The 27,834-nt window shown below is 44.9% G+C and overlaps 1 protein-coding gene across 1 annotated transcript in view; it reads left to right on the top strand.

Moving 5' to 3' along the window:
* Positions 1-601: 601 nt before the first annotated feature.
* Positions 602-27,834, top strand: part of trim71 (tripartite motif containing 71, E3 ubiquitin protein ligase) — a 66,225-nt gene continuing 38,992 nt past the window's right edge. The window contains exon 1 of the mRNA XM_067997657.1: positions 602-1,880. Coding sequence (XP_067853758.1) covers positions 882-1,880 — 999 coding nt within the window. The 5' untranslated portion in view covers positions 602-881. The remainder of the gene's footprint in view (positions 1,881-27,834) is intronic.

The following is a 27,834-nucleotide window of genomic DNA, read 5'->3' as shown; positions in this document are numbered from 1 at the left end:
TCAGTCACACGGTGTGTGCATGTGTAGTTTAACCTTGTGTAATTATTGGTAAAGACGAAAAGCAGAGTGTGTTTATTGATCGTTGTGGGTGCTTTACTTGCTTGGTTGCAGAACGGTGGTAGCTGTTTGTTAAGTAAATATACATATGAAGTACATTTACATGTACTGTGTGGGTACACGTAAGGCGTTTCTCTATTAAAATGAGTGCATGTGGCTGAAACAGTGTCACCACGACCACACTTGTGGCTAGTCAGTAATTGCTTTTGAAAAACACTGCAACAAGGGAATCAGGAGCAGGAACCCTGCTCAATTTAGAAGTGCCAATTGTAGCGCCCCTCCCGCCACCCCGAGCTAAAATATAACCATTCCTATTCAATAGTTGAATCCTCCGCTAGTGGATAAACCATGTTGCAGAGTTATGAATGAAATAAATTATGAATGAATGAGAAGGGCGTGGTCTCCTCCCTCCCCCCACACACACACAAACTTACACCTGACGCTGAGCTACGCGGTGACGTTGGAAAACGGCGCTCCGCCCCCTCCCCTCACCACGTCCAAAGAGGAGGCGGAAAAAAAAAAGCGGCGCCAGACGCTCGAGACACAGAAAGTGCGAGAAGATGGAGCGTGCGGCGGGGAGAGGCAGCGGCTGGGAGCGAAGCTGAAGAGAGAGGAAGGGGTGGAAGAGGCCGAAGAAACACCGGGGATTAAAGAGGGCCTACGAGAGATTGACCGGGGGTGGGGGGCGAAACAAAACAAAAAGAAGAACGACGACCGGTGAGGGAGCCCCCCCCCGCCCGCACCCACCCACCTACACCGACCGACCGACCGACCCCACACACGGCGCATCCCGGGGGGGAATATGAGCCCCCGTCGGCCCGTCAATGTGGATTTCTCGGTCGCTGCACAGGGGAGCGGTTCTCGCTGAGGAAGCCGAGCGGCTGCCCTCCAGGCCGGCAGAGCTGGCCCAGGGCCGCTTCTACCCGCGCTGTTACCAGCGCTCGGACGCCGCCATGGCCGCCCCGTTCTGCGGCCAGGAGCAGCAGCAGCAGCCGCCGCCACAGTCGGCTCAGCCGCGGCAGGAGCAGCCGAGTCCGGCTCAGCCGCAGGCCCCGAGCCGGCAGGAGGCGGCGGCGGCGCGGCAAGAGCAGCAGCAGCAGCAGCAGCCGCCCCAGCAACAGTGCGGCCTCTGCTGCTCCCGGGGCCCGCCGGGGTCGGGGTCGCGCTCCCGCTCCAGCCCGGCGGCGCTGCAACCTCAGCCCCAGGCCGACGAGCTGCGCCTGCTGCCCTGCCGCCACTCCTTCTGCCAGCCCTGCCTGGAGGCGCACGGGGGAGGCGGCCGGCGGAGGCGGGGAGGGAACGGGCCGGGCAGTAACCGCGGCCGGCCGGGGAACGGGCCTGAGGCCGACCCCTCATCGTCCACCGCTTCCTCCTCCTCCTCCTCCAGCAACTCCTGCGGCCCCGGTGACCTGGGCTGCCCCATCTGCGAGCGCCGCATGCCGGCCGCTGAGAGCGAGGGGCTGCCGGCCGAGCTGCTGCTGCTCAACAACCTCCTGGACGTGGTGTCGGCGGCCGAGGACGAGCTGGACGGAGGAGGAGGAGGAGGAGGTGGTAGCGGCGGGGGGAATGGGCAGCGCCGGGGCCGGGGCAAAGGCTCGCAGTCCGGCTGTAGCTCGTGTGACGAGGGCGCGCCGGTGACCTCCCGCTGCATGGACTGCGCCGAGTACCTGTGCGATCACTGCGTGCGGGCGCACCAGCGGGTCCGCCTCACCAAGGAGCATGTCATCCACCGCTTCAGGCAGCAGCACTACAACCAGCAGCCCTTCCCCAGCCTGCCGCTCACACACGAACGGGTCAGCTACTGCCAGCAGCACGAAAACGAAGTAGGTTTTCAACAATTCGTTAGGAGCATGGTTTTAAAAAAAAATAGTTCGTTGCCTGGGGGAAAAAAAATTGCAATGTTTTTCGTTCGTTGTAGTGGGGGGAAAAAAATGCAATGTTTTTCGTTCAGTGGGAATATTAGTTGTAAGATAAAAAATTCCAATGTTTTTCGTTGCAGTAAATTCTAAGTTGAAGATTTGTGTTTTTTGAATTGAAAAAATCCTGTCTATTTTAAGGGATATGTTGAACTTAAAAGTTATGTTTGATTTTGACGGTTTTATAAAATACATTCTAATTCAGCACTTAATTTTGGTTATCTTCAGAAGTTCAATATTTGTACCCAGTTCCTCTGGTTTCACCAGTAACATATTGGCTTAGTAAACTTATTTAAAAAAAAATAATTTCGTATTGACAAAGGGTGCGATGGAGGTAAATGGCATATTGAGAGTATTACATTGTGAATAAATGCTTTTAAAGATTTAGCATTTTTTGTTTCCCCTTTTAGGTATTTTAAGATGAGATAATTTGAGGTCTCATACAAAATTCTAGTATGTTTTATCACGTTTAAGATGTTTCAAGTCGGGTGTTTAGTGCACATGACCGTATATTCACCTTTATTCCCAAAAGGTCGTGGTTATGTTTCCTTGGTTGCCGATCATTTTAATTCGAGCAACGACTTGAAACTGTTCTTATAGGTGTAACTATTAAGCAATTTCGAGTCCATTAGTCAAAATTTTCGGTATGTCACTTTCTTTTTAATTTTTTCTGTAGCTTATTGAGATAATCTGGAGGCAACGTGTTCTGACCCGATTTGTAGCCGATCTTCAGACAAAACCCATGGGTGTAATGATTAAAATGTAGTGACCGATACTTTATACGTTGTAGGGATGTTTTTATTTCGATTGGAAATTTCGGATAGTATTGCAGGAGCTGGCGACATCTTCATGGCTTCTGCGTTTGAATGCATTGCGGGATTTTACTTCAGTTTGTTGTTTCAAACGATTTCGTGTAAAACCATTGCATAAATAATATTTAAAGTTACATGGATCAATAGAGACAGAAGTTGTAGGTTAAAATAAATCTTAGTGTTGCCGACTTAAGTTTACACGCGTAAAAACGAAAAGGACGACTTGTGCAATTTTTATTTTTGTGCTGGAATTTGTACATTGATATATTAGAAAAACAGTGGCGGTTTTTGCTTTTCTCTAATTTAATTTGGTGAATTATTTTTTTGTTTCCCCAAGCGATGAAAAGACGCCAACCATCTTTCATCGCGATGGTATCAGTGTGTGGTAATGAGTCTCATTCTTGGCACCTGGAAACAATGTGTCCTCGGAAACGTGGTATCGGGAGCAACGCAGTCTTGTTAAGTCCTGTAATGTAACAGCCTGTGTTTTTGATCACTCGTTAATGATGTACTGTGTCCATTCATGTTCCAGGCAGTGTGGATTGCACAACATATCAATAACGTATCGATTAATCTTGGAATGTTGTGAGTTAGCAGGAATAATTTAATTCAGCACTCCGGAGAATTTAAAATGTCTGATTTTGTAGCTTTGATTTTGTGTGTGTGTATACACACACGTGTCTTCCCCCTCCCAATCCAGGGGTGCTTTTCCAAACAAAATGGTGCCTGCTGTTGGGCGGGCTGAGTCAGAGCGTGCGATTTTCTCTAAAGAGATTAGGTCCATTCATGTTTTGCATGCTGTAAGCAAAAGGGCTTTGTCCCCCCACGCTGATCTCTCTCGTAACAACGTGAAGGCAGCACTGTCCACGAGTAGCTTGCAACGAGCGTCAGCGTTGTCATTCATTAATTTTTATCCCTTTTGGTTAATATCGGACTGCTTTGTTTATACACGAGTAGGACCCTTCCCACCCAGAAGAGAGAGAAACTTTTAATTTAAGGAATTCCAAATTTACTGCATAGCTAATGGTCGATTTGTAACTCTTTGGCTTAATCTATCCAACTGATGGATTTTTAAAAATCCTTTTTTTTTGTTGGGGAGAGATGAGGAATGTCCAAGAATGTTGATTGTTTTAATACTATGGCCAAGAATTGTAATGTTTTAAGTGCTAATGAGTGAGAATAATTTTCTAATAACAATGGTCATCATGGGCCGATTGGTCTATGGGGCCCATGCCCAGGGGCTCCTGCTAAAACTTGCCATTCTGCAGAAAAGTTGCATACAGCCCCAGGATCAGTTCCATTTGAACTACTATATAGTGATAAGAACATACAAAATAGGAGTAGGCCATACGGCCCCTCAAGCCTGCTCCACCATTCAATAAGATCATGGCTGATCTTCTACCTCAACTCCACTTTCCTGCCCGATCCCCATATCCCTTGATTCCCTTATGAGTCCAAAAATCTATCAATCTCAGTCTTGATTATACTTAACATGCACATCCCTCAGGTAGAGAATTCCAAAGATTCACAACTGAGTGAAGAAAGTTTCTCATCTTGGTCCTAAATGGTTGACCTCTTGAGACTATGACTCTTAGTCCTAGATTCTCCAGCCAGGGGAAACAGCCTCTCAGCATCTACCCTGTCAAGCTCTAGAATTTTTATGTTTCAATGAGATCACCTCTCATTCTTCTAAACTCCAGGCCCATTTTACTTCATCTCTCCTCATAGGACAACCCTCACATCCCAAGAATCAATCTAGTGAACCTTTGTTGCACCCCCCCCAATAACTATAACCTTCCTTAAGAAGACCAAAACTGGACACAGTAATCGAGGTGTGGTCTCACTAGAGCCCTATATAATTGCAGCAAGACATCCTTACTCTTTTTATACTCCAACCCCCTTGCAACAAAGGTGAACATACGAATTAAGAGCAGGAGTAGGCCATTTGATAAGATCATGGCTGATCTGATTGTGACCTCAACCCTACTTTCCCGTCTACCTGCTATAACCTTTGACTCCCTTGTTAATCAGGAATCTATCTAACTCAGCCTTAAAAATATTCAATGACCCTGCCTCCACTGCTCTCTGGGGAAGGGAGATCCACAGACTCTTCCCTCTGAGAAAAAAATTCTCCTCATCTCCTCCTTCTTAAATGGGAGACCCCTTATTTTTAAACTGTGACCCCTAGTACTAGTCTCTCCTACAAGGGGAAACGTCCTCTCAGCATCTACCCTTTTTGTCCCTCAGGACATTTCAATAAGATCACCTCATTCTTCTAAACTCCAGTGTATACAGGCCCAACTTGTCCAATAAGATAACCCCCTTATCCCAGGAATCATTGGAGTGAACCTTCTCTGATCCGCCTCCAAAGCAATTAAGTCCTTTCTTAAATAAGGAGACCAAAACAGCGCACAGTATTCTAGATGTGGTCTCACCAATGCCCTGTACAACTTTAGCAAAACATCTCTACTTTTATATTCCATACAGACCATTTGCCTTCCTAATTGCTTGCTGTACCTGCATGGTAACTTTGTGTTTCGTGTACAAGGACACCCAAATCCCTCTGAACACCAACATTTAATAGTTTCTCACCATTTAAAAAATATTCTGTGTTCCTATTCTTCCTACCAAAGTGAATAACCTCACATTTCCCCACATTATACTCCACCTGCCACCATGCCTACTCACTTAACCTGTCGATATCCCTTTGCAGACTGTGTCCTTGTCACAGCTTACTTTCCCACCTGGCTTTGTATCGTCAGCAAACTTGGATACATTACATTCGGTCCCTTCATCTAAGTCATTAATATAGATCGTAAACAGCTGAGGCTCAAGCACCAATCCCTGCGGCACCCCACCAGTTGCAGCCTGCCAACCTGAAATTGGCCCGTTTATTCCTAATGTTTTCTGTCCATTAACCAGTCCTTAATCCATGCTAATATATTACCCCAATCCCATGAGCCCTAATCTTGGGTAACAACCTCTTATGTGGCACTTTATCGAATGCCTTTTGAAAATCCAAATATCCACCAGTTCCCCTTTATCTACCCTGCTAGTTACACCCTCAAAACTCAATAGGGGTCACCATTGACCAGAAACTTAACTGGACCAGCCATATAAATACTGTGGCTACAAGAGCAGGTCAGAGGCTGGGTATTCTGCGGCGAGTGACTCACCTCCTGACTCCCCAAAGCCTTTCCACCATCTACAAGGCACAAGTCAGGAGTGTGATGGAATACTCCCCACTTGCCTGGATGAGTGCAGCTCCAACAACACTCAAGAAGCTCGACACCATCCAAGATAAAGCAGCCCGCCTCATTGGCACCCCATCCACCACCCTGAACATTCACTCCCTTCACCACCGGCGCACCGTGGCTGCAGTGTGCACTATCCACAGGATGCACTGCAGCAACTCTTCAAGGCTTCTCCGACAGCACCTCCCAAACCCGCGACCTCTACCACCTAGAAGGACAAGAGCAGCAGGCACATGGGAACAACACCACCTGCACGTTCCCCTCCAAGTCACACCATCCCGACTTGGAAATATATCGCCGTTCCTTCATTGTCGCTGGGTCAAAATCCTGGAACTCCCTTCCTAACAGCACTGTGGGAGAACTGTCACCACACGGACTGCAGCGGTTCAAGAAGGCGGCTCACCACCACCTTCTCGAGGGCAATTAGGGATGGGCAATAAATGCTGGCCTCGCCAGCGACGCCCACATCCCGTGAACGAATAAAAAAAACACTATTTCCCTTTCATAACACAATTAGGCAAAGTCAACATGGTTTTATGAATTTCTAAGTGCCTGTTAGTACGTCCTTGAATTGATTCTAGCATTTTCCCTACTACTGATGTCGGGCTAACTGACATATAGTTCCGTTTTCTCTCTCCCTCCTTTCTTGAATAGCAGTATTATACTTACTACCTATCAATCCATGGGGTCTGTTCTAGAATCTAGCGAATTCTGGAAGATCAAAACCAACGCATCCACAATCTCTAGCCACCCCTTCTAAAACCCTAAGATGTAGCCTATCTGGTCCAGGGGATTTGTCGGCTTTTAGTCCCATTAATATCTCCAGTACTTTTTTTTAATAATTACTTTAAGTTCCTCAATCTCATTAGACTTTAGGTTCCCCACTATTTCCAGAATGTTTTTTGTGTCTTCTACCGTGAAGACAGATACAAAATATTTGTTTAATTTCTCTGCCATTTCCTTATTCCCCATTAAAATTTCTCTTGCCTCTGCTTCTAAGGGACCTGCGTTTACTTTCGCTAATCTTTTCCTTTTTACATATATGATTTGATTTACTTTTTATTGATGTGTTAACGTTCTAAGGCCTATTTCTTCATGCATTTTACTACATGTTTGTGATTCTGTGAATGGGATGGTGGAGTGCAGAGGTGACCAGAATATTCTGTGCCTAGAGCCCCAAGAAATTGTTAATCCGGCTCTGATACTCATTCCTGTTTGACAAAACAAAACCATGAGTTATTTCTATTCTCCATTACAGAAAAGGTTTTGTTTACTATTTCTGTCTTGACTTAACTGGTTAGTTGCATTTGGCTTTTTCTGGGGAAGGGGTAGCATTCTTGTGTCGGCATTTTGCAACATGGCCAACGCTCCTGTGGATTCCTGACTGGAGTTGCCTCAGATGAGAGGTTAGAACAGGAAACTTGACTGCTCTATCCTGGCATTACTTAGAGTGGCAAATTCTCCTGGAGCCCTCACTAATGTTCTTATTGCGATTTGTGGGACTTGCTGTGCACAAAATGGCTATTGCATTCTCCTCTAACTGACAGCACATGAAAAAGTAATGTAATATTTGCAAAGCATTTTGGGAATTTTCATGAGTGACATAAACTGATACGTAGTTGCAAATTAATTCCTGACCCTGGTCTCATTGGCAAACTTCTGCACTGTTTAAAAAGGGCAGCGCAATGCATGGCTGGGAATTGAAATTTTGAGGATTTGGTATATGGATATATTTCCACTTCAGTTCTACTGGATTAGGATGAGTCTGCTGGACTAGCTGGTAGTGTTCTAGAAGGCGGCCCTTCTGTTCAGAGTCTGGGTTTTGATCTATCCCAAATATATCTCCCTCATGGTTAAAAGATAATAGAATTTTACACAGAGCCATTAGACTGCCTTCTGAATAAGCTACCACTTGTCCAATATCCTTTTCCCCCCAAATATTTATTCATTTGTCATTTAAAAGCTATTATGTATTCTACTTACTCCATTTTAACAGCCCCCCTTAAAAAAAATATATAAATTTTTCCATAGATCTTTTGGTGGCGCTCACCTTGAGTCAGATGCTCGTGGGTTCAAACCCCACTACAGACATTTGAACACATTATCCATGCTGGCACGAGTGCTGCACTGTCTTTCGGATGCCCGATTCCCCGTCCGCCTCCACACAATGGCCGTAAAAGATCCCATGGCAGTGTTTGGCCAGAAGTCCCCTGTTCTCTGTCATTTATCTAATTGTTTGTGGGATCTTGCTGTGTGCAAATTGGCTGGCGTGTTTTCCTACATTACAACAGTTACTACACTTCAAATGTATTTCATTTCCTGTGAAGGGTTTTGGGACCTCCTGAGGCCATGAGAGATGCTATATAAGTGCAAGTTATTTTTTAATGGTTTTATCAGCCTGTCTTCCTATTTTTAGATTACATAGAATGTACAACACAGAAACAGGCCATTTGGCCCAAAGAGTCCATGTCAGTGTTTATGCTCCACTTGAGCCTCCTTCATCTAACCCCATCAACATATCCTTCTATTCCTTTATCCCTCAATGTGTTTATTTAGATTCCCCTTAAATGTATCTATGCTATTTGCCTCAACTACTCCTTATGGTAGTGAGTTCCACCTTCTAACCACCCTCTGGGTAAAGAAGTTTCTCCTGAATTCCCTATTGGATTTATTAGTGATTATCTTATAGTTCTGGTCTCCTCTGCAAGTGAAAATGTCTTCTCTGCGTCTACCTTGTCATACCCTTTCATAATCTTAAAGACCTCCATCAGGTCACCCCTCAGTTTTTTTCTAGAGAATAGAGCCCCATCTTGTTCAATCTTTCCTGATCGATATAACCTCTCAGTTCTGGTATCCTCCTAGTACATCTTTTTTGCACCACCTTCAGGTTATAATTGTTATAATATGGAGACCAGAACTGTTCATAGTTCACAAATGTGGTCTAGCCAAGGTTCTATACAAGTTTAACATAAATTCTCTACTTTTCAATACTATCACTCTAGAAATGAACCCCAGAACTTTGTTTTTTTTCATGGCCTTATTAACCTGCGTCAATACTCTGTGTATCTGCATCCCCAGATCCCTTTGTTCCTCTACCCCATTTAGATTCTTATTTTCCAAGGATTATGTGGCCTCCTTATTCTTCCTGCCAAAATGTGCCATCTCACAACTATATTAAAATTCAATTGCCAATTACAAGCCCATTCTGCAAATTTATTAATGTCTTCCTGTATTTTGTCACAGTCCCCTCTATTAACTATCCCCCCAATTTGGTGGTGTCAGCAAATTTTGAAATTGTACTTCCAATTCTCTAGTCCGAATCATTTATGTAAATAGTGAATAGCAGTGGTACCAGCACCATTCCATGTGGAACACCGCTTCCTGCTCTTTGTCAGTCTGAGTAACTACCTTTAACCCCCACCCTCTGTTTTGTTTTATCGCCAGCTTGCTATCCATTCTGCTACTTGTCCCCTGGCTCCACATGTTCCAACTTTAGTCGAGTATCATGTGGTGCCTGATCGAAGGCCTTTTTAAAAAGATGTGTGAGCCCCTTAACATATAGTAAAGTTTACTATATGTCCTTATTATTCCTGTGAAATGTAACACCTTCCATGTCTCCATATTAAATTTCTTCTGATAACTGCTCAATTTGTCTCTATCCCCTGAAGTCGTCTTCAGTTCTCCTTAATTAGCAACCCCCCTCTGCTTTTGTGTCATCTGTAAAATCCTAGTGGAAAATAATTTTGGTCAATTTTAAATTTAAAGCCAAGAGATAGACTTTCACAACACTGTGCACCCCTTAACTTGTTATTCTGATCTGATGCCTAATTGTAGTGAACCAAAAGTGAAAGAAGTGACAGTATCTGTTTGCGTGTCCAGTGTAAGCGAGGGGGAAGACAAAGAAATTAGTTTGGACTTTGTTTTAAACACATTCCTGAGTTATCCTGGGCTAGGAAGATTAATTGGGGTTCGGCTTTTTGTTTAATTTGTTCATGGGATGTGGGCGTCGCTGGCGAGGCCGGCGTTTATTGCCCATCCCTAATTGCCCATGAGAAGGTGGTGGTGAGCCGCCTTCTTGAACCGCTGCAGTCGGTGTAGTGAAGGTTCTCCCACAGTGCTGTTACGTAGGGAGTTCCAGGATTTTGACACAGCGACGATGAAGGAACGGCGATATATTTCCAAGTCGGGGTGTTGTGTGACTTGGAGGGGAATGTGCAGGCGGTGTTCCCATGTGCCAGCTGCCCTTATCCTTCTAGGTGGTAGAGATCGCGGGTTTGGGAGGTGCTGTCGAAGAAGCCTTGGCGAGTTGCTGCGGTGCATCCTGTGGATGGTACTGGTGGCGAAGGGAGTGAATGTTTAGGGTGGTGGGTGGGGTGCCAATCAAGTGGGCTGCTTTGTCCTGGATGGTGTCGAGCTTCTTGAGTGTTGGAGCTGCACTCATCCAGGCAAGTGGAGAGTATTCCAACACACTCCTGATGTGCCTTGCAGATGGTGGAAAGGCTTTGGGGAGTCAGGAGATGAGTCACTCGCCGCAGAATACCCAGCCTCTGACCTGCTCTTGTAGGCACACTATTTATGTGGCTGGTCCAGTTAAGTTTCTGGTCAATGGTGACCCCCCAGGATGTTGATTGTGGGGGATTCAGCGGTAGTAATGCCGTTGAATATCAAGGCTAGGTGGTTAGACACACTCTTGTTGGAGGTGGTCATTGCCTGGCACTTGTCTGGCATGAATGGTACTTGCCACTTATCAGCCCAAGCCTGGATGTTGTCCAGGTCTTGCTGCATGCGGGCTCGGACTGCTTCATTATCTGAGGGGTTGCGAATGGAACATTACACTGTACAATCATCAGTGAACATCCCCATTTCTGATCTTATGATGGAGGGAAGGTCATTGATGAAGCTGCTGAAGATGGTTGGGCCTAGGACACTACCCTGAGGAACTCCTGCAATAATATCCTGGGGCTGAGATGATTGGCCTCGAACAGCCACTACCATCTTCCTTTGTGCTAGGTATGACTCCAGCCACTGGAGAGTTTTTCCCCGATTCCCATTGACTTAAATTTTACTCCGGCTCCTTGGTGCCACACTCGGTCAAATGCTGCCTTGATGTTAAGGGCAGTCACACTCACCTCACCTATGGTATTCAACTCTTTTTTTTGTCCATGTTTGGACCAAGGCTGTAATGAGGTCTGGAGTTGAGTGGTCCTGGCGGAACCCAAACTGAGCATTGGTGAGTAAGTGCCACTTGATAGCACTGTTGACGACACCTTCCATCACTTTGCTGATGGTTGAGAGTAGATTGATGGGGCAATAATTGGCTGGATTGGATTTATCCTTTTTGTGGACAGGACATACCTGGGCAATTTTCCACATTGTCAGGTAAATGCCAGTGTTGTAGCTGTACTAGAATAGTTTGGCTAGAGGTACGGCTAAGTCTGGAGCACAAATCTTCAGCGCTACAGCCGGGATGTTGGGGCCCATAGCCTTTGTTGTATTCAGTGCACTCATCCGTTTCTTGATATCGTGTGGAGTGAATCGAATTGACTGAAGATTGGCTTCTGTGATGGTGGGGATATCAGGAGGAGACAGAGATGGATCATCCACTCGGCACTTCTGGCTGAAGATGGTTGCAAACGCTTCAGCCTTGTCTTTTGCACTCACGTGCTGGACTCTGCCATCATTGAGAGCCTCCTCTTCCCGTTAGTTTAATTGTCCACCACTAGTCACGTCTGGATGCAGCAGGACTGCAGAGCTTTGATCTGATCCGTTGGTTGTGGAATCGCTTAGCTCTGTCTATAGCATGTTGCTTCTGCTGTTTAGCATGTACGTAGTCCTGTGTTGTAGCTTCACCAGGTTGGCACCTCATTTTTAGGTATGCCTGGTGCTGCTCCTGGCATGTGCTTCTACACTCCTCATTGAACCAGGGTTGATCCCCTGGCTTGTTGGTAATGGTAGTGAGGAATATGCCAGGCCATGAGCTTACAGATTGTGCTGGAATACAAATCTGCTGTTGATGGCCCACAGTGCCTCATGGATGCCCAGTTTTGAGCTGCTAGATCTATTCTGAATCGATCCCATTTAGCACGGTGATAGTGCCACACAACATGTTGGTTGGTGTCCTCGGTGCAAAGATGGGACTTCGTCTCCAGAGGACTCCTACCAATACTGTCATGATCAGATGCATCTGCTACAAGTAGATTGGTGAGGACGAGGTTAAGTAGGTTTCTCCCTCGTGTTGATTCTCTCGCCACCTGCCGCAGGCCCAGTCTGGCAGCTATGTCCTTCAGGACTCTGCCCGCTCGGTCAGTAGCGGTGCTACCGAGCCTCTATTGGTGATGGACATTGAAGTCCCCCACCCAGAGTACATTCTGTGCCCTTGCTACCCTTAGTGCTTCCTCCAAGTGGTGCTCAACATGGAGGAGAACTGATTCATCAGCTGAGGGAGGGCTGTAGGTGGTAATCAGTCGGAGGTTTCCTTGACCATGTTTGACCTGATGCCATGGGGTCCGGAGTCAAATTGAGGACTCCCAGGGCTACTCCCTCCTGACTGTATATCACTGTACCGCCACCTCTGGTGGGTCTGTCCTGTCAGTGGGACAGGACATACCCAGGGATGGTGATGGAAGAGTCTGGGACGTTGGCTGAAAGGTATGATTCTGTGAGTATGGCTATGTCAGGCTGTTGCTTGACTAGTCTGTGGGACAGCTCTCCCAATTCTGGCATAAGTCCCCAGATGTTAGCAAGGAGGACTTTGCAGGGTCAGCTGGGCTTGTTTGCCTTTGTCGTGTCTGGCGCCTAGTGTCCGATGCTGGATGGTCTGTCTGGTTTTATTCTTCTGACTTTTTGTAGCGAGATTGTACAACTGAGTGGCTTGCTAGGCCATTTCAGAGGGCGATTAAGAATCAACCACATTGCTGTGGATCTGGAGTCACATATGGGCCAGACCGGGTAAGGACGGCAGGTTTCCTTCCCTAAAGGACATTAGTGAACCAAATTGGTTTTTACGACAATCCGGTAGTTTCATGGCCACCATTACTGATACTAGTTTTTTTATTTCAGATTTTATTTAATTAATTGAATTTAAATTCCCCAGCAGCCGTTGTGGGATTTGAACTCATGACTCCGGATTATTAGTCCAGGCCTCTGGCTTACTTGGCTATAAATCGCTGTCCCTCAACCCCAAGGTGGAAAGCTCACAAGTAATATTGTTGGGTGAGGACAGGGTTGAGTTTCGATCTGCCGAATACCCAGCCAAAACTAGCTGCCTCGGCTTGCATATGAAGGGTAACTGATACTTGAAGGCTCTCTGTTTGCGTCAGAACCTTCAGTAGAAGCAGGGTGTCAGATTTGGGTTATTTTTAAAGGATCTATAAGGCCAAGCCACGATGCCTCTTCATAGTTCCAACAGCTCGTGGTTGAGGCCCCCTTCATGAATGATAGTCACATCAGCAAGGTACTTGAGGGTGGCTTGCATCTGCTCCTTTGGTGGGGATGACAAGTGGGAGTCAGGGGACTGGAAGGGGCAATAAAGTGGGGAAGATTGCATGGATATGGTGGGGTATTGGTAGTTGAATACGGTGAGTTTAAATTTGATATGCTGGCTCAATGTGAACAAGTAGCCAGGGAGAGGAATGGAGTTGATGGCAAGAGGCATGAGTGCTTGGGGCCAAGATAATGGCTTTGATTTTCCAGTGTTCAATTGAGATTGTGCTTCATGCATGACTTAATGTCAGATGGGAACTCCGAGTTGGATATGGGAAATGGGTGGTGACTTAGCTGTGTTTTTCTAGTTGATTATTAGAGATTGGGATGGTGTTAAGATCTTTGTGCTTTTGTTTTGTTGCAAGAGTGTTGATTATAATCACAGTGGGTTCCCTAGGTTTTTAAAGCGATCAGCAAGCTTAAGTTGCTTCATTGAAAAGCTAAGTGGACAAGCATTCACCTTTGTTAGGAAATGGACAGAGCAATCCTGATGGGAATTTGAGATATTATTGCACCTATTTGTGTGTATGGATTCTTGATCTGTGCAGTTGGTGAAATATTAAGGAAGGCAAGGTTTTTTGGTTACTTACATACACCACCTAGTAACTGCATCTGAGCATTGGCAGACCTTTACCTGCTACCTGTGTAGCTTTACAGTTAGGCTCAGACATTTATAGATGAAAATACAAAACACAGCCCTCTGATAGTTTATGGGATAGTATTGTGGCATAGCCTTGAAGAGCAGGAATTATGCTGAGCTGACCAATCTGTTGGGGTGCACAGTTGGTTTTTGTTTTGGGTGGGGGGGTGAGGAGGAGCAGCAGAGAAGTTTGGCCAAGGTCCCTGTTGCAGACTGTTCAACAATTTCCTGTCTGTTCAGATGTTGGCTAAGAGCATGATTGGACTTGGCAGTGATGATTCCCATGAATTCAGACTGCTGAATTTCACTATTTAGGCACATGGGTGAAAAATGGCTACATGAATAAAGTACTTGAAGACTGATGGCATCGATGGACCATGTACATCAGCACATATTGTCTTCAGGAGAGATGGATAGGTGGAAAATTTTAATGGAAACAAAGTGCAAAAGGTACTATGTATTTTGTGCCAAGGTGACATCTAATGAGACGGTATAGAAGTGTACAGATTCATGCTGGTGTTAATAGATTATTTGACTGTTTGGGGTGGAGGAGGGGATAGCAATCATTGCAGTTTGACTAGATCTGGCCTTTCACCCACAACAAGCATGCACATGGCCAACTATGTTCCCTCCCTTTTGCTTGGTGGGGCTCAATCAAACCTGGAATCTTGCAGACTTGTATGGCTCAGTGCAATTGAGAAGTGGGTGGGGGTTTATCTTCTTGATGCTGAGGATGTTAGGAGCCCACCTTCATTAATTGCTTTATGGGGCTTAGGAGAGGCCTGTGGAACTTCAGCTTTGTGATGTCAGTTGTGCAACTTTATGATGATAAAACTGATCGGCCATCTATATCAAGCACAAGTCCTTAATACCAATTGTGTTTATTGCAACTGATATTTCAATTGCCCTGATCTCTGGAGATAATGCTAATTTTGACACAACTCTGGACTTTTTTTGCTAGTTTGAGTATTTTAAAGGTTCTGTTAATTCCCAGCAGCATCTGCTCCATACGACCTTTTTCACAGAATGCTGCACAGCTGTGTAGTTTTATTGATTGCACAGAGGAGGGACCCCATGGTGCTGAACTAAATTTAATGCTGTGCTGGAGGCATTTTGTTGAAATCTATATATAGGTTTATTCCTGTGAATCGGTTTAAGGATGTATCCTGCTTCATAATTTTTTTTCCTCCAGGCATAGCAAGTGTCCCCATGTGATACCCGATGCTTTAATGAGGAACAGCACCACAGTTGGGCCCACTGCTTACTTTCAGCTGTCTTGCATAAGTAGGAGGCATCTTGCTTACTGGTAATGACTTGGAGTAAATGCACTATATATATTTACCATCAGAAATGTCAGCATTTTTATGCAGGTGCAGTAAGTCGTTAAAAGGTGAGCAATGGTGATTGCAGTGATGGTCTATGAAATTGTCTTTGTGATTTCCCTACCCCCAACACTCAAATTAACACTAAGGGTAGCCATACTGTTCTTGTGAATTGGGTGGGGAGTTCCTGTTGGCTTCTAAAGAAGCCCACCCCTTATGTGTTTTTATGCTCAGTCAAGCTGTCTTTCAAAAAAAGTTTCTCAATGGGCCCTATAGAGTTGGATGCTTCTAGATTAGTAATTGACAGTCATTGCTTCAGCTTTTTAGGCATTAAGGACTGGATTGAGCCGTAAAAGATTCCCCAGGGCAGATTCAGGTGGACTCCCAAGATATAGCGCAGGTTTTAAATGACTACTTTGTAGCAGTATTCACGACAGCAGATAATTGAGTTACCAATAACGAATGCACCTTCCCCTCCCAAGTGTCTCCACCCCGACTGTTCCTTCATTGCTGCCTCAAAATCTTGGAACTCCCTAGCCCAACAGCACTGTGGGAGTACCTTCACCTCATGGATTGCAGTGGTTCAAGAAGGTGGTCCACCACCTTCTCGATGGTACTAGGAAGGGGTAATAAATGCTGGCCTTGCCAGCCACCTCCATGTCCCAAGAATGAATTTTTAAAATGTGCTCCAGTGTGAATCTGAATTGATACTTCTGGGAGAGGGAAAAGGGAACTGTGGGGGGGCGGGGAAGAAAAATTCCATGGGTTACTGAGCAGGTCAGTTCCGTGTTGTACAGATCAGGAAGGTCCCTGGCTGGTGATGGTAGTTGATCTGAGCGATGTTCGTGGTGAGGGTGCTGCAATTAGTCTCGGTGCCTTTGAGTTCAAAATGGTAAATATCAGCTCGTTTTCCTCCCCTCGGGTGATTCTATGCTGAAAAAGACGTGTCTGTGGACGTGATATAGCTGAATTGATGCCCATTCCCCATGGGCGAATAGCCTGCTGACACTTTTATACGTGTATCCATAATGACCACTTGGTTGAGGTATTGCAGGACAACTGATGTTTGTGGAACTATACCCCAGTATTTTTTTTTTTATTCGTTCACGGGATGTGGGCGTCGCTGGCGAGGCCAGCATTTATTGTCCATCCCTAATTGCCCTCGAGAAGGTAGTGGTGAGCTGCCTTCTTGAACCGCTGCAGTCCGTGTGGTGACGGTTCTCCCACAGTGCTGTTAGGAAGGGAGTTCCAGGATTTTGACCCAGCGACAATGAAAGTATGATCCTTTCCAAGTAGTCACTTCCAGTAAGAATCACTGGAAAGTACTGACTGGTTTTACCCTTGTTCTGGAATCAGTCAGGTCATATGCTGATTCTCATTATCACCTTGTGGTCCTGCTTTGTATGGATCAATGTATCAAGTGAGGCATTTACCCACTGAGCTACCAACAGAATTTTCTTGATTTTCCTCATTCTGTGCATGTAGAAATGTTGTCAAAATACATCTGTAAATGTAATGTGGATTGTGTTATCACTAGATTTAACGGTCAGTGTTTGTGCTAACATATGGGTTTGTTCATTGTAGCAAAAAAAAGCAATTTCAACTTCTCCGATCAGCTACCATTTCCCAATCCCCAGTTCTTAGGGAAAGTGAATAGAATAGTTAATATGGTTATGATAGATACATAGTAAGTTTGGTTCAAGTTTGTTGCACTGGGCCTCCCTGAGCAGTCTCGATCCAGTTCTTAAAATATGGGACCAAAACTGTCCTTGGCACAGAATTGGCAATCCCACTCGAGTAATTAAAGAATGGTTGGTTTGGGGAATGGGCAAATATCACACTGGCAGAGGGAGTGCATTTTTGAAGTTGGGGGCTGAGGCACATTGGAGCAGAGTAGAAGGAACTTTATTTTGTCTTATTCTTGACCTTGGAGTGTATGATGCTGACACTAGGTGCTTAAAATGGGAAGTATTCTGGTCCCTTGTGTGCTATTATCCTTTACTGTGAGCATGAAGGTCACAAATCATTTAAAAATACCATGGCTTTGGCTCCATGGTAGCATCCTTTGCGTAGAGGTTAATTGTACTCTTTGTAATTGAATTTATTCTGGAATTAGCCTGTTAGGCTGGTACCAATATTGATACACTATTCTGTATAAATTTGAGATTGATCTCTGACTGGAATCTGTACCCTTCCCTTCTCTCAAAAATACTGTCTGACTCGCACCACCTCCCATTCAAAGTTCCCTCTAAGATCTGCCAAATTACATTTTTGCTATAGAAATTATTTTAAAACAGCCTATACAGAAAGTAATGACTGGTTTAAGTACTTCCCTTTTTAGCTTTTCAATCCTAATTTAGAATTCGGGCTGCAGGAACAAAGCTTTACCTGTGTAAAACCCGAGTCCTAAATAAGGTCAGTTTGGACAGCCTCGGACCAGTTCTGAGTGGGCCTGCTATTTGCTTACTACCCTAACTGCTCACAAATTGGTACTGGACAGACTGTCTCTGGCCACAAGAATGGGCATTGCAGGAAGTGGAAGAAAACTAATTGGTGCAGTAGGGGATGAGCTGAGTAGAGAAAGATATACTTGTTGCACTATACCTGGCGACTTGATCCAGATACTGGTTGACAAGTGTTCCATTAGTCACCTTAAGTGAATCTAAATATTCATGAAAATTTACCAGAGAAACTGCCTGCTGTTATTGGGGATGGCTCCACTAATACTGCCTTCAGATTGGAGAGCTGAGCCTGGGTTTATGGTAGTGGGATATATAATTGAAAAATTAGGGAATATGATGCTGAGATGTGAAGTTTGATGGTTGTTATGTTTGTACTAAAGATGACTGAAGAATTTAGGCATATAGACTAGAGGACAATGTCGTGCGTCAGCTCTTGACTGGAGACAAGTAGTGCAGATCGAATTCATTTCATGGAGTTATTCAGTTAAGGGCCTCATGGAAAGTGTGGTGAATTAATTGCGTTAGAAAACTAATAGTAACTTGAGCTGGAATTTAACCGGACATTGCTCTCCATCAAAAGTTATTTAAGTGGTGCTATTGCAGAGTCACTAGCTGAAGATTTATTTGAGGTGAGCAGGAGAGGACTTTCTACTTGGCTACCTCATTTTCTCCTGAAATATGGTGTTCAAGTGTTCCCCTTTCCCTCCCAGAATGTGTCTTCGTATTTGGTGTACAGTGGGAAAATGTTAGTTTTTCTTCCTTTTGCAAGGGCTCTTGTTCCAGACTGTCAAGCAATTCTATTTTGATAAAGGGGGAGAAAAAGGTACCACCTCTAATGATGGATTACTAGTTAAAAAGGTACATTGCCAGCAAGAACTTACACTGGGGCTTTTTTGCTCCATATGTAGTATGTTTTTTTAATATCTGTGTGTATATATCCTCAATTGTTGTAGGGACTGAGTGGCTAAGTAGCAGTTAGAACGGCAGCTGCTGTTAATGCATTAATAACAAATGGCAGAAAGGCATGGCACTTTTTTGTCACTGGTGACCTTGTGTTCCTGGGGATGTGACCTTACATGCCTCTCTTTGAATTGTGTGCTTAGGGTAAGACTCTAGGCATCCAAGGGGGAGGAGAGGAATGGGTTTGCTGCAGATGGTGCTGTTTTCTATCCTCTGGAACTGAGTCTTGCTTTTTGCTGTCAAAAAATGGTTGGATCTTGGCGTTCAGCTTGTTTCATTCTTTCATCCTTTGAAGTTTACTGTTTAGAAGATGAAAATTTGCAGTTGGGATGCTAAAACTAGCCTCAGTACTCATGGGCCATGGAAGGGAAAAGTAAATAGGGGTTCTTGATCCCTATCCAGTGACTCGATGAGGGCAGGATCTATGTTGTCTCTGATTCCCTTCGTTGTCAAAAGCTTGGTCAAAATGGGTTTTAAGGAGCCGAGGTAAGTAGATCGGTTTAGGGAGGGAATTCCATTACATGGACCATAAGCAGCTGAAGGGAAGAGGTGACGTGCAAGAGGGCAGAGTCAGAGGAACAAAGCATTGGGGGAAGGGCTTACAGAACTGGGTGAGATTAGAGATGGGGAGGCATGAGGCCATGAAAGGATTTAAACATGGGGATGAGAATTTTAAATTTGAGGTGTTGGGGGACAATGTAGGTCAGTGAGAATGGGGGTGATGGGTGAGTTAGGGTTGGTGCAGTATACGACGCCGGAGCAGAGTTTTTAATTAAGTTTACTGAGGATGGAGAATGGGAGGCCAGCCACAAAGGCAATGGAATAGTTGAATCTGGAGATGACAAAGGCAGGATGAGGTTTTCAGCAGCAGATGGGTTGAGGTGGGGTAGACATGGGCGATGTTAGAGTTGAATTTGTTGCCATGCATTCAGTTTTTCTCGTGCAAATATTAAAGCTGACTTGCCCCCCCCCCCCCCCCTCCCCAAGCAGAGTGCAGTGACAGGGCTAGTAGGAATGAAACATTTGTTTTGAAAGTTAGTGGCTTGTCCTCGCTCCCTCAGACTATCCAACCAGCCAGTGCATTTAAGATTGTCGTCTTTCTGCCCCATGTCAACCCAGTCGCTCTAGGTAAGACTTTTCTATCTCAGTAGGCTTCCAAAAAGGGCTAAGCAGCATTTTGATTTATGATGTGCAACTTGCAGTGCAGTGTTGCTCAGCTATTTGGGGTCTTAGTGTTAAAGTAGCAATTTGTGCCCTGGGGCACTGGCATAATGTTGGCATCCAATCCACTCATATTTTGACATTCAGATGGAGAGTCGTGGAAACAGCATTGGCAAGGTCCTCGTGAGCAGAGTACCTTCCTGTCCTTGTAGCCAGGAGGAAGGGGATAATTTAACAATGCAGCACAATAAACTGAGAAGAAAGATTAAGTTGAGCTGCTAAATGGTAGCCCTGTTACACATGCTGTCTTTTTATGGGACTTTTAGATTATCCTTTTTTTTTAAAAAGTGAGCTAATATATATTTACTGAACTGCACACATTGGCACTTCTTCCTAGCCTCTAAAGAAATCATTGGTGAAATTGATGTGAATTATCAGCACTTAATGAAAACAGTCCTGGCATATTGCCAGAACAGTTGAAACTGGCTCGTATCCAGACACTGAGGTGTCAACAACTGGGAGTAAAATAATGATTATGCATTTTTACCACCCTGTAGGCAAAGGTTGGAGAAAAGTTATACAGAAGAACATCACTTCCATACTCCACCTGGACTGAAATCAGGTTATGGGAAATAGCTTCTAGCTTTTATGTGCTATTCATGTGTGTAAAGTTCTAGTTTTGGGTGCCCCAAGACTTTTTTTAAAAACTCAATTGTTCATGTATAATTTTCCAGAGTGGGTATCTATCTGCCCTGTTTTTCTCTTTTTCTCTCTCTTTTTCAATCCTGCCCCCCCCCCACCCCCCCAACCAATTATTTTGAATTAATTAATCAGATTGAATCTAAATTAACAGTACTCTTGTGTTCCTTTTAGAAAATAGGAATTACTAATGAAATAGGCACTAAATGGTGTTGTGAGCTACAATGCTGTTCCTTATCCCTGGATTTAGATTCTGATGGAATGAAAGTCTCTGGCTATAATGATCCTGGGCAGTCTTAACCTGACTCACAACTGCCTATAATTTGGCACTAAATTAGCAATCTTGGCCACCCAAAAAGACACAGCAAGTGGCTGGATGGTGAAGAAATAAGGAAACTTGCACTATTAGAGTAAGAAATGTGCTTTTGAAGTATAGGGTTAAGATTCAGTGTAATAGAAAAACATCTAGAAACCCAAAATATCATGAAGGATAGTCAGCACGGATTTCAAAAGGGAAGGCCATGCTTGACCAATCTTATTGAATTCTTTGAAGAAGTAGTAGAAAGGGTAGACAAGGGCAGTAGAAGTAATATATTTTGATTTTTCAAAAGGCCTTCGATAAGTAGTAGACTCGTGACTAAGGTCTGAGCACGTGGAAGCGCAGAATGGATAGCAAGCTGGCTACAATCCAGGAAACAGAGTAGGGGTTAACGGTAGTTACTCAGACTGGCAAAAGGTGGGAAGTGGTGTTCCACAAGGATCAGTGCTGGGACCAATGTTTACTGTTTACACAAATGATTTGAATTCTGGATTCAAAGTATAATTTCAAAATTTGCAGATGACTCCAAATTGGTGGTATAGTTAATACTGAGGAGGACTGCAACAAAATACAGGAAGGCATTAATAAACTTGCAGAATGGGCTTGTAATTGGCAAATGAGTTTCAGTATTGAAGTGTGAGGTGGTAAATTATGTAGGAAGAATAAGGAAACCACATACTCCTTGGAAAGTAAGAATCTAAATGGGTTAGAGGAGCAGAGGGATCTGGGGGTATAGATACACAAATCACAAAGTAGCAACGTAGTTAATAAAGCCATAAAAAAAGGCAAACCAAACTTTGGGGTTTATTTCTAGAGGGATAGAATTGAAAAGCAGAAGTTATGTTAAACTTGTATAGAACCTTGGTTAGACACACTTGGGAGTACTGTGAACAGTTCTGGTCTCCATATTATAAAAAGGATGTAGAGGCACTGGAGGTGCAAAAAAGATTTACTAGGATACCACCAGAACTGAGGGGTTATACCCATCAGGAAAGATTAAGCAGGCTGGGGGGGTTTTCTGTAGAAAAGAGAAGACTGATGGGTGACCTGATAGAGGTTTGATAGGGTGGACGTAGAGAAGATCTTTCCACTTGCAGGGGAGACCATAACTAGGGGCCAAAAAATGAGATAGTCACTAATAAATCCTATAGAAGTTCAGGAGAAACTTCTTTACACAGAGTGGTTAGAATGTGGAACTTGCTACCATAAGGAGTAATTGAGTCAAATAGCATAGATGCATTTAAGGGGAAGCTAGATAAACACATGCGGAAGAAAGGAATAGAAGGATGAGTTGATGGAGTTGGATGAAGAAGGGGGCTTGTGTGGAGTATAAACTCTGGCATGGACCTTGTTTCTGTGCTGTACATTAGATGCAATACCCTGGTGGAGTCACAAACTGCCCTGCATCTAATCTGGGAGTAGTTGGTGTTGACATTGGGTGCTCAAAATGGAAATGCTTCATTTCCCAGTTTAGTATCTTTGGCTCATATCAAATGCAAGAGTAAGGCTTTGCTGTTTTCCAGTAGTTGTGTGAACTGTGCAGTCACATTGTAGCCTCAGTTTTCTTGGGTGGCTGAGTTTTTTAAATAAATTGTAAGAGTGTGAGGAATGTTTGCTGATAGTTGTGATGTTGACCTGAGGTTTGTTTTTTCTTTAACTGCAATGTGATAGTGAACATAATGCACATTGATGGGGCTCCTGTGCATTTAACATTTGATTACAATTGTGCCTTCAGCTACTGGAAGCTCTGAAAAGAGCTTTTTTACTGCCAGTTTTCTCCCCTCTTTGTATATTGTGCTGGCAAACCCCCTACGACCTTCCCCACTGGCATTGATGTGTTGACCATGGCGGTTTGTGTTGGTAGGCTATTTGACTTGGTGGAGGGCGGGATGGGGGTGGTTTGGAATAGAGAGAAATCCCAGCGGAGCCCAATCTGGTCCGTCCTTGATTTACGTGGAAGTGCACTTTCAAGTAGAGGCCACTGGATAATGATCAGAAGCAGCTGAGGAAGCACTGAGGGTAGCAAGGGCACAAAATGTACTCTGGGTGGGGGACTTCAATATCCATCACCAAGAGTGGCTCGGTAGCACCACGACTGACCGAGCTGGCCGAGTCCTGAAGGACATAGCTGCTAGACTGGGCCTGCGGCAGGTTGTGAGCGAACCAACACGAGGGAAAAACTTACTTGACCTTGTCCTCACCAATCTACCTGTCGCAAATGCATCTGTCCATGACAGTATTGGTAGGAGTGACCACCGCACAGTCCTCGTGGAGATGAAATCCCGTCTTCGCACTGAGGACACCATCCAACGTGTTGTGTGGCACTACCACCGTGCTAAATGGGATAGATTCAGAACAGATCTAGCAGCTCAAAACTGGGCATCCATGAGGTGCTGTGGGCCATCAGCAGCAGCAGAATTGTATTCCAGCACAATCTGTAACCTCATGGCCCGGCATATTCCTCACTCTACCATTACCAACAAGCCAGGGGATCAACCCTGGTTCAATGAGGAGTGTAGAAGAGCATGCCAGGAGCAGCACCAGGCGTACCTAAAAATGAGGTGCCAACCTGGTGAAGCTACAACTCAGGACTACATGCATGCTAAACAGCGGAAGCAACATGCTATAGACAGCTAAGCGATTCCACAACCAACGGATCAGATCAAAGCTCTGCAGTCCTGCCACATCCAGTCGTGAATGGTGGTGGACAATTAAACAACTAACGGGAGGAGGAGGCTCTCCAAACATCCCCATTCTCAATGATGGCGGAGTCCAGCACGTGAGTGCAAAAGACCAGGCTGAAGCGTTTGCAACCATCTTCAGCCAGAAGTGCCGAGTGGATAATCCATCTCAGCATCCTCCCGATATCCCCACCATCACGGAAGCCAGTCTTCGGCCAATTCGATTCACTCCACGTGATATCAAGAAACGGCTGAGTGCACTGGATACAGCAAAGGCTATGGGCCCCGACAACATCCCAGCTGTAGTGCTGAAGACTTGTGCTCCAGAACTAGCTGCGCCTCCAGCCAAGCTGTTCCAGTACAGCTACAACACTGGCATCCACCCGACAATGTGGAAAATTGCCCAGGTATGTCCTGTCCACAAAAAGCAGGACAAATCCAATCCGGCCAATTACCGCCCCATCAGTCTACTCTCAATCATCAGCATAGTGATGGAAGGTGTCATCGACATTGCTATCAAGCGGCACTTACTCACCAATAACCTGCTCACCGATGCTCAGTTTGGGTTCCGCCAGGACCACTTGGCTCCAGACCTCATTACAGCCTTGGTCCAAACATGGACAAAAGAGCTGAATTCCAGAGGTGAGGTGAGAGTGACTGCCCTTGACATCAAGGCAGCATTTGACCGAGTGTGGCACCAAGGAGCACTAGTAAAATTGAAGTCAATGGGAATCAGGGGGAAAACTCTCCAGTGGCTGGAGTCATACCTAGCACAAAGGAAGATGGTAGTGGTTGTTGGAGGCCAAGCATCTCAGCCCCAGGGCATTGCTGCAGGAGTTCCTCAGTGCAGTGTGCTAGGCCCAACCATCTTCAGCTGCTTCATCAATGACCTTCCCTCCATCATAAGGTCAGAAATGGGGATGTTCGCTGATGACTGCACAGTGTTCAGTTCCATTCGCAACCCCTCAGATAATGAAGCAGTCCGAGCCCGCATGCAGCAAGACCTGGACAACATCCAGGCTTGGGCTGATAAGTGGCAAGTAACATTCGTGCCAGATAAGTGCCAGGCAATGACCATCTCCAACAAGAGAGAGTCTAACCACCGCCCCTTGACATTCAACGGCATTACCATCGCCGAATCCCCCACCATCAACATCCTGGGGGGGGGTCACCATTGATCAGAAACTTAACTGGACCAGCCATATAAATACTGTGGCTACGAGAGCAGGTCAGAGGCTGGGTATTCTGCGGCGAGTGACTCACCTCCTGACTCCCCAAAGTCTTTCCACCATCTGCAAGGCACAAGTCAGGAGTGTGATGGAATGCTCTCCACTTGCCTGGATGAGTGCAGCTCCAACAACACTCAAGAAGCTCGACACCATCCAAGATAAAGCAGCCCGCTTGATTGGCACCCCATCCACCACCCTAAACATTCACTCCCTTCACCACCGGCGCACTGTGGCTGCAGTGTGCACCATCCACAGGATGCACTGCAGCAACTCGCCAAGGCTTCTTCGACAGCACCTCCCAAACCTGCGACCTCTACCACCTAGAAGGACAAGGGCAGCAAGCGCATGGGAACAACACCACCTGCACGTTCCCCTCCAAGTCACACACCATCCCGACTTGGAAATATATCGCCGTTCCTTCATTGTCGCTGGGTCAAAATCCTGGAACTCCCTTCCTAACAGCACTGTGGGAGAACCGTCACCACACGGACTGCAGCGGTTCAAGAAGGCGGCTCACCACCACCTTCTCAAGGGCAATTAGGGATGGGCAATAAATGCCGGCCTTGCCAGCGACGCCCACATCCCGTGAACGAATTTTTTAAAAAAAGCTGCCTTGATGATTTTCCTCAATCTTCCGAGCTCAGGGCATTGTGGCCAATTGGTCTTTGTCCTTTGGCTAAGGAGGGCGTGGGGAAATTAGCTTCAGATCACTATTGCTTTCTCCTTGAACACATGGGTGTCATGTGAGGATATGATTCGGGTCAGCTGGAATGTTTTTTTTTTAAGCCCCCCCATCCCCTGATCAAGTCGACTGGCCAATACCGGAAGAATGGCCCTTTGGGTAAGGTATTGGGCTGCTGATACCTGTAGAACCAGATCAAGATTACTCAGCAATTTCAGGAGAGGAACGAGAAAATTGGAAGGCTTTGGCAGGCAGAAAGCTAATTTTATATATTAAAAAAATTCTTATACCAGCAGCCTATAATTTAGTTCAGTGCTAACAAGGTGTTTGGACTGATAGGCTTGGTGCTGTGGTTAATTATTTAAACAAAACAAAACTCCATCAATGTGATGACCTGCAGGATGTTCTCATGATGGAGCATCTATCTCCAGTTTATATGGTGAGATGGGGGTGAGGAGGGAGAAAAGTGTGTTTGTAGTGTGAAGGCACCTGGTTTGAACAGACTGGTTGAGAAGGCTTTTATTTTCTGACCTGGGCTCACCTTTCATAGTTTTCCAAATGGCTATCGTAGTACTGTGCCACATGTGCTTAGTTTTGAATGGTATCTTCCAATTTTCAATGTCTTCATGTTGCGCTGCCTTTCAGATAGAAAAAGAAGTGACTGGTCAGTTTTTATATCCTTGCTATTTGAAGGAGCTGCACGATAGAAATAGTTTCTAATACTTGTTTTACCCCTCTTTTTGCTTAAAACACTTAATTCTTACTAGTGTGCAGTGTCATGGATTTTGGCTGCCCTCTGTTGCCTCACCCCTTGGGTATTCTTTCATTAGTGTAGGTGGTGAGTGTCAAGCTTTTTTGGTGAGGGGGAAAGAGGAGGAAACAGCTGATTCTGATCCTCAGTTCACCCAATGCCCATAAATATACACATTTAACCTGTAGTAGGAACCTGTTTCCCCCCCCCCAAGCTCAGGGTACTGAGGCAAATTTTATGCTCCTTTTTAAGAGATCAGTTAATTTGGCAAAGGCCAATAAAAAAACATGGGACCTTCTTGGCATGTATACTTAACAATGTATGACTTCAACTGAACTCTACCCATGGAAGGTGTTCAGGGAGGGGCACACTAGTGGATTTTGGAGAGGAATTCAAAATGACACCTAATTGGAAAATAGTGTTTTTGACATAAGCTCTCCTCGTCTCTTTCACCCCCACTAAGACTATTTTGATTTCTAAGTAATTTGTGAGGAGAATTTAATTGCAATACACTGCAGCTTCACTGTACTAATTAAAATTAAAAAAACTACTTGTCAGGACTGACATCTCTAAATGTCTTGATTGGAATGAGCTGTGACCCAGGAAGTTCTGAACTTCAACTCAAGTTGAGCTGAATTAATATAATTATAGCAGTTGAAAGCACCTGCATGTACAATTATAGGAAATGGTCTCTTTATAGTGTTATGCTTCAAAGTATCAATGGATTTACTTGAGCCAGATCAGAACTGGCACTTGACTGGAGCAGGCCATAACACATGATTGCCAGATAATGCAGTAACTTTATTCTGTATGTATGTGCTGATTTTACAGATTTGCATTTGGTGTCCTATTTTGAAAATTTTCTCTTTGAAATTTTGTAGTGCCACTCTAACAATCAGACTTTTGTGTTTGACTTGTTGGCCAATGGACGGTAACATCTTCTTGTTTGGAGTGGGTTGGGAATCACTTACTTATGGTGAGTGGGATAGAAACACACTAATGGCCTAAATTTTATATACCCCCTGTTCATATCAGACTTTTTACAAATGTTTGACTTACTTGTGAACCAATTTGCTTCTGATGAATTTGTGTGACTAAATTGTTTGGAAAGTAGGTTGTGATTGCAGAAGTAACCCTAATCTCTAATTTGGAGCAAAACTAGCTCACTGAAGTGCGCTGCTTATAAACTGTACCTTTGCAAATCAGCCTGTTATGCAGTACTCCTTGTTGACGATTGACAGTGTAGTGGTTCAGAAGGGTTTTAATTCTGTAACATTTCACATCTGGGATGTTGCCAGCAGCAGCCAAGTAACTAGTTGTATACTCTATACTCTAGTTGACATTGGGGGAGCCAGGGCTTTAAGCTTCATACATTCTTAATGTACAATAGAATCATAAAATCATTAG

This window comes from Heptranchias perlo, chromosome 16 (assembly GCF_035084215.1).
Source record: "Heptranchias perlo isolate sHepPer1 chromosome 16, sHepPer1.hap1, whole genome shotgun sequence".
NCBI classification, from domain to species: Eukaryota; Metazoa; Chordata; class Chondrichthyes; order Hexanchiformes; family Hexanchidae; genus Heptranchias; species Heptranchias perlo.
The sequence above is the reverse complement of the archived record's forward strand: the minus strand, read 5'-3'. Positions and strand labels throughout refer to the sequence as shown.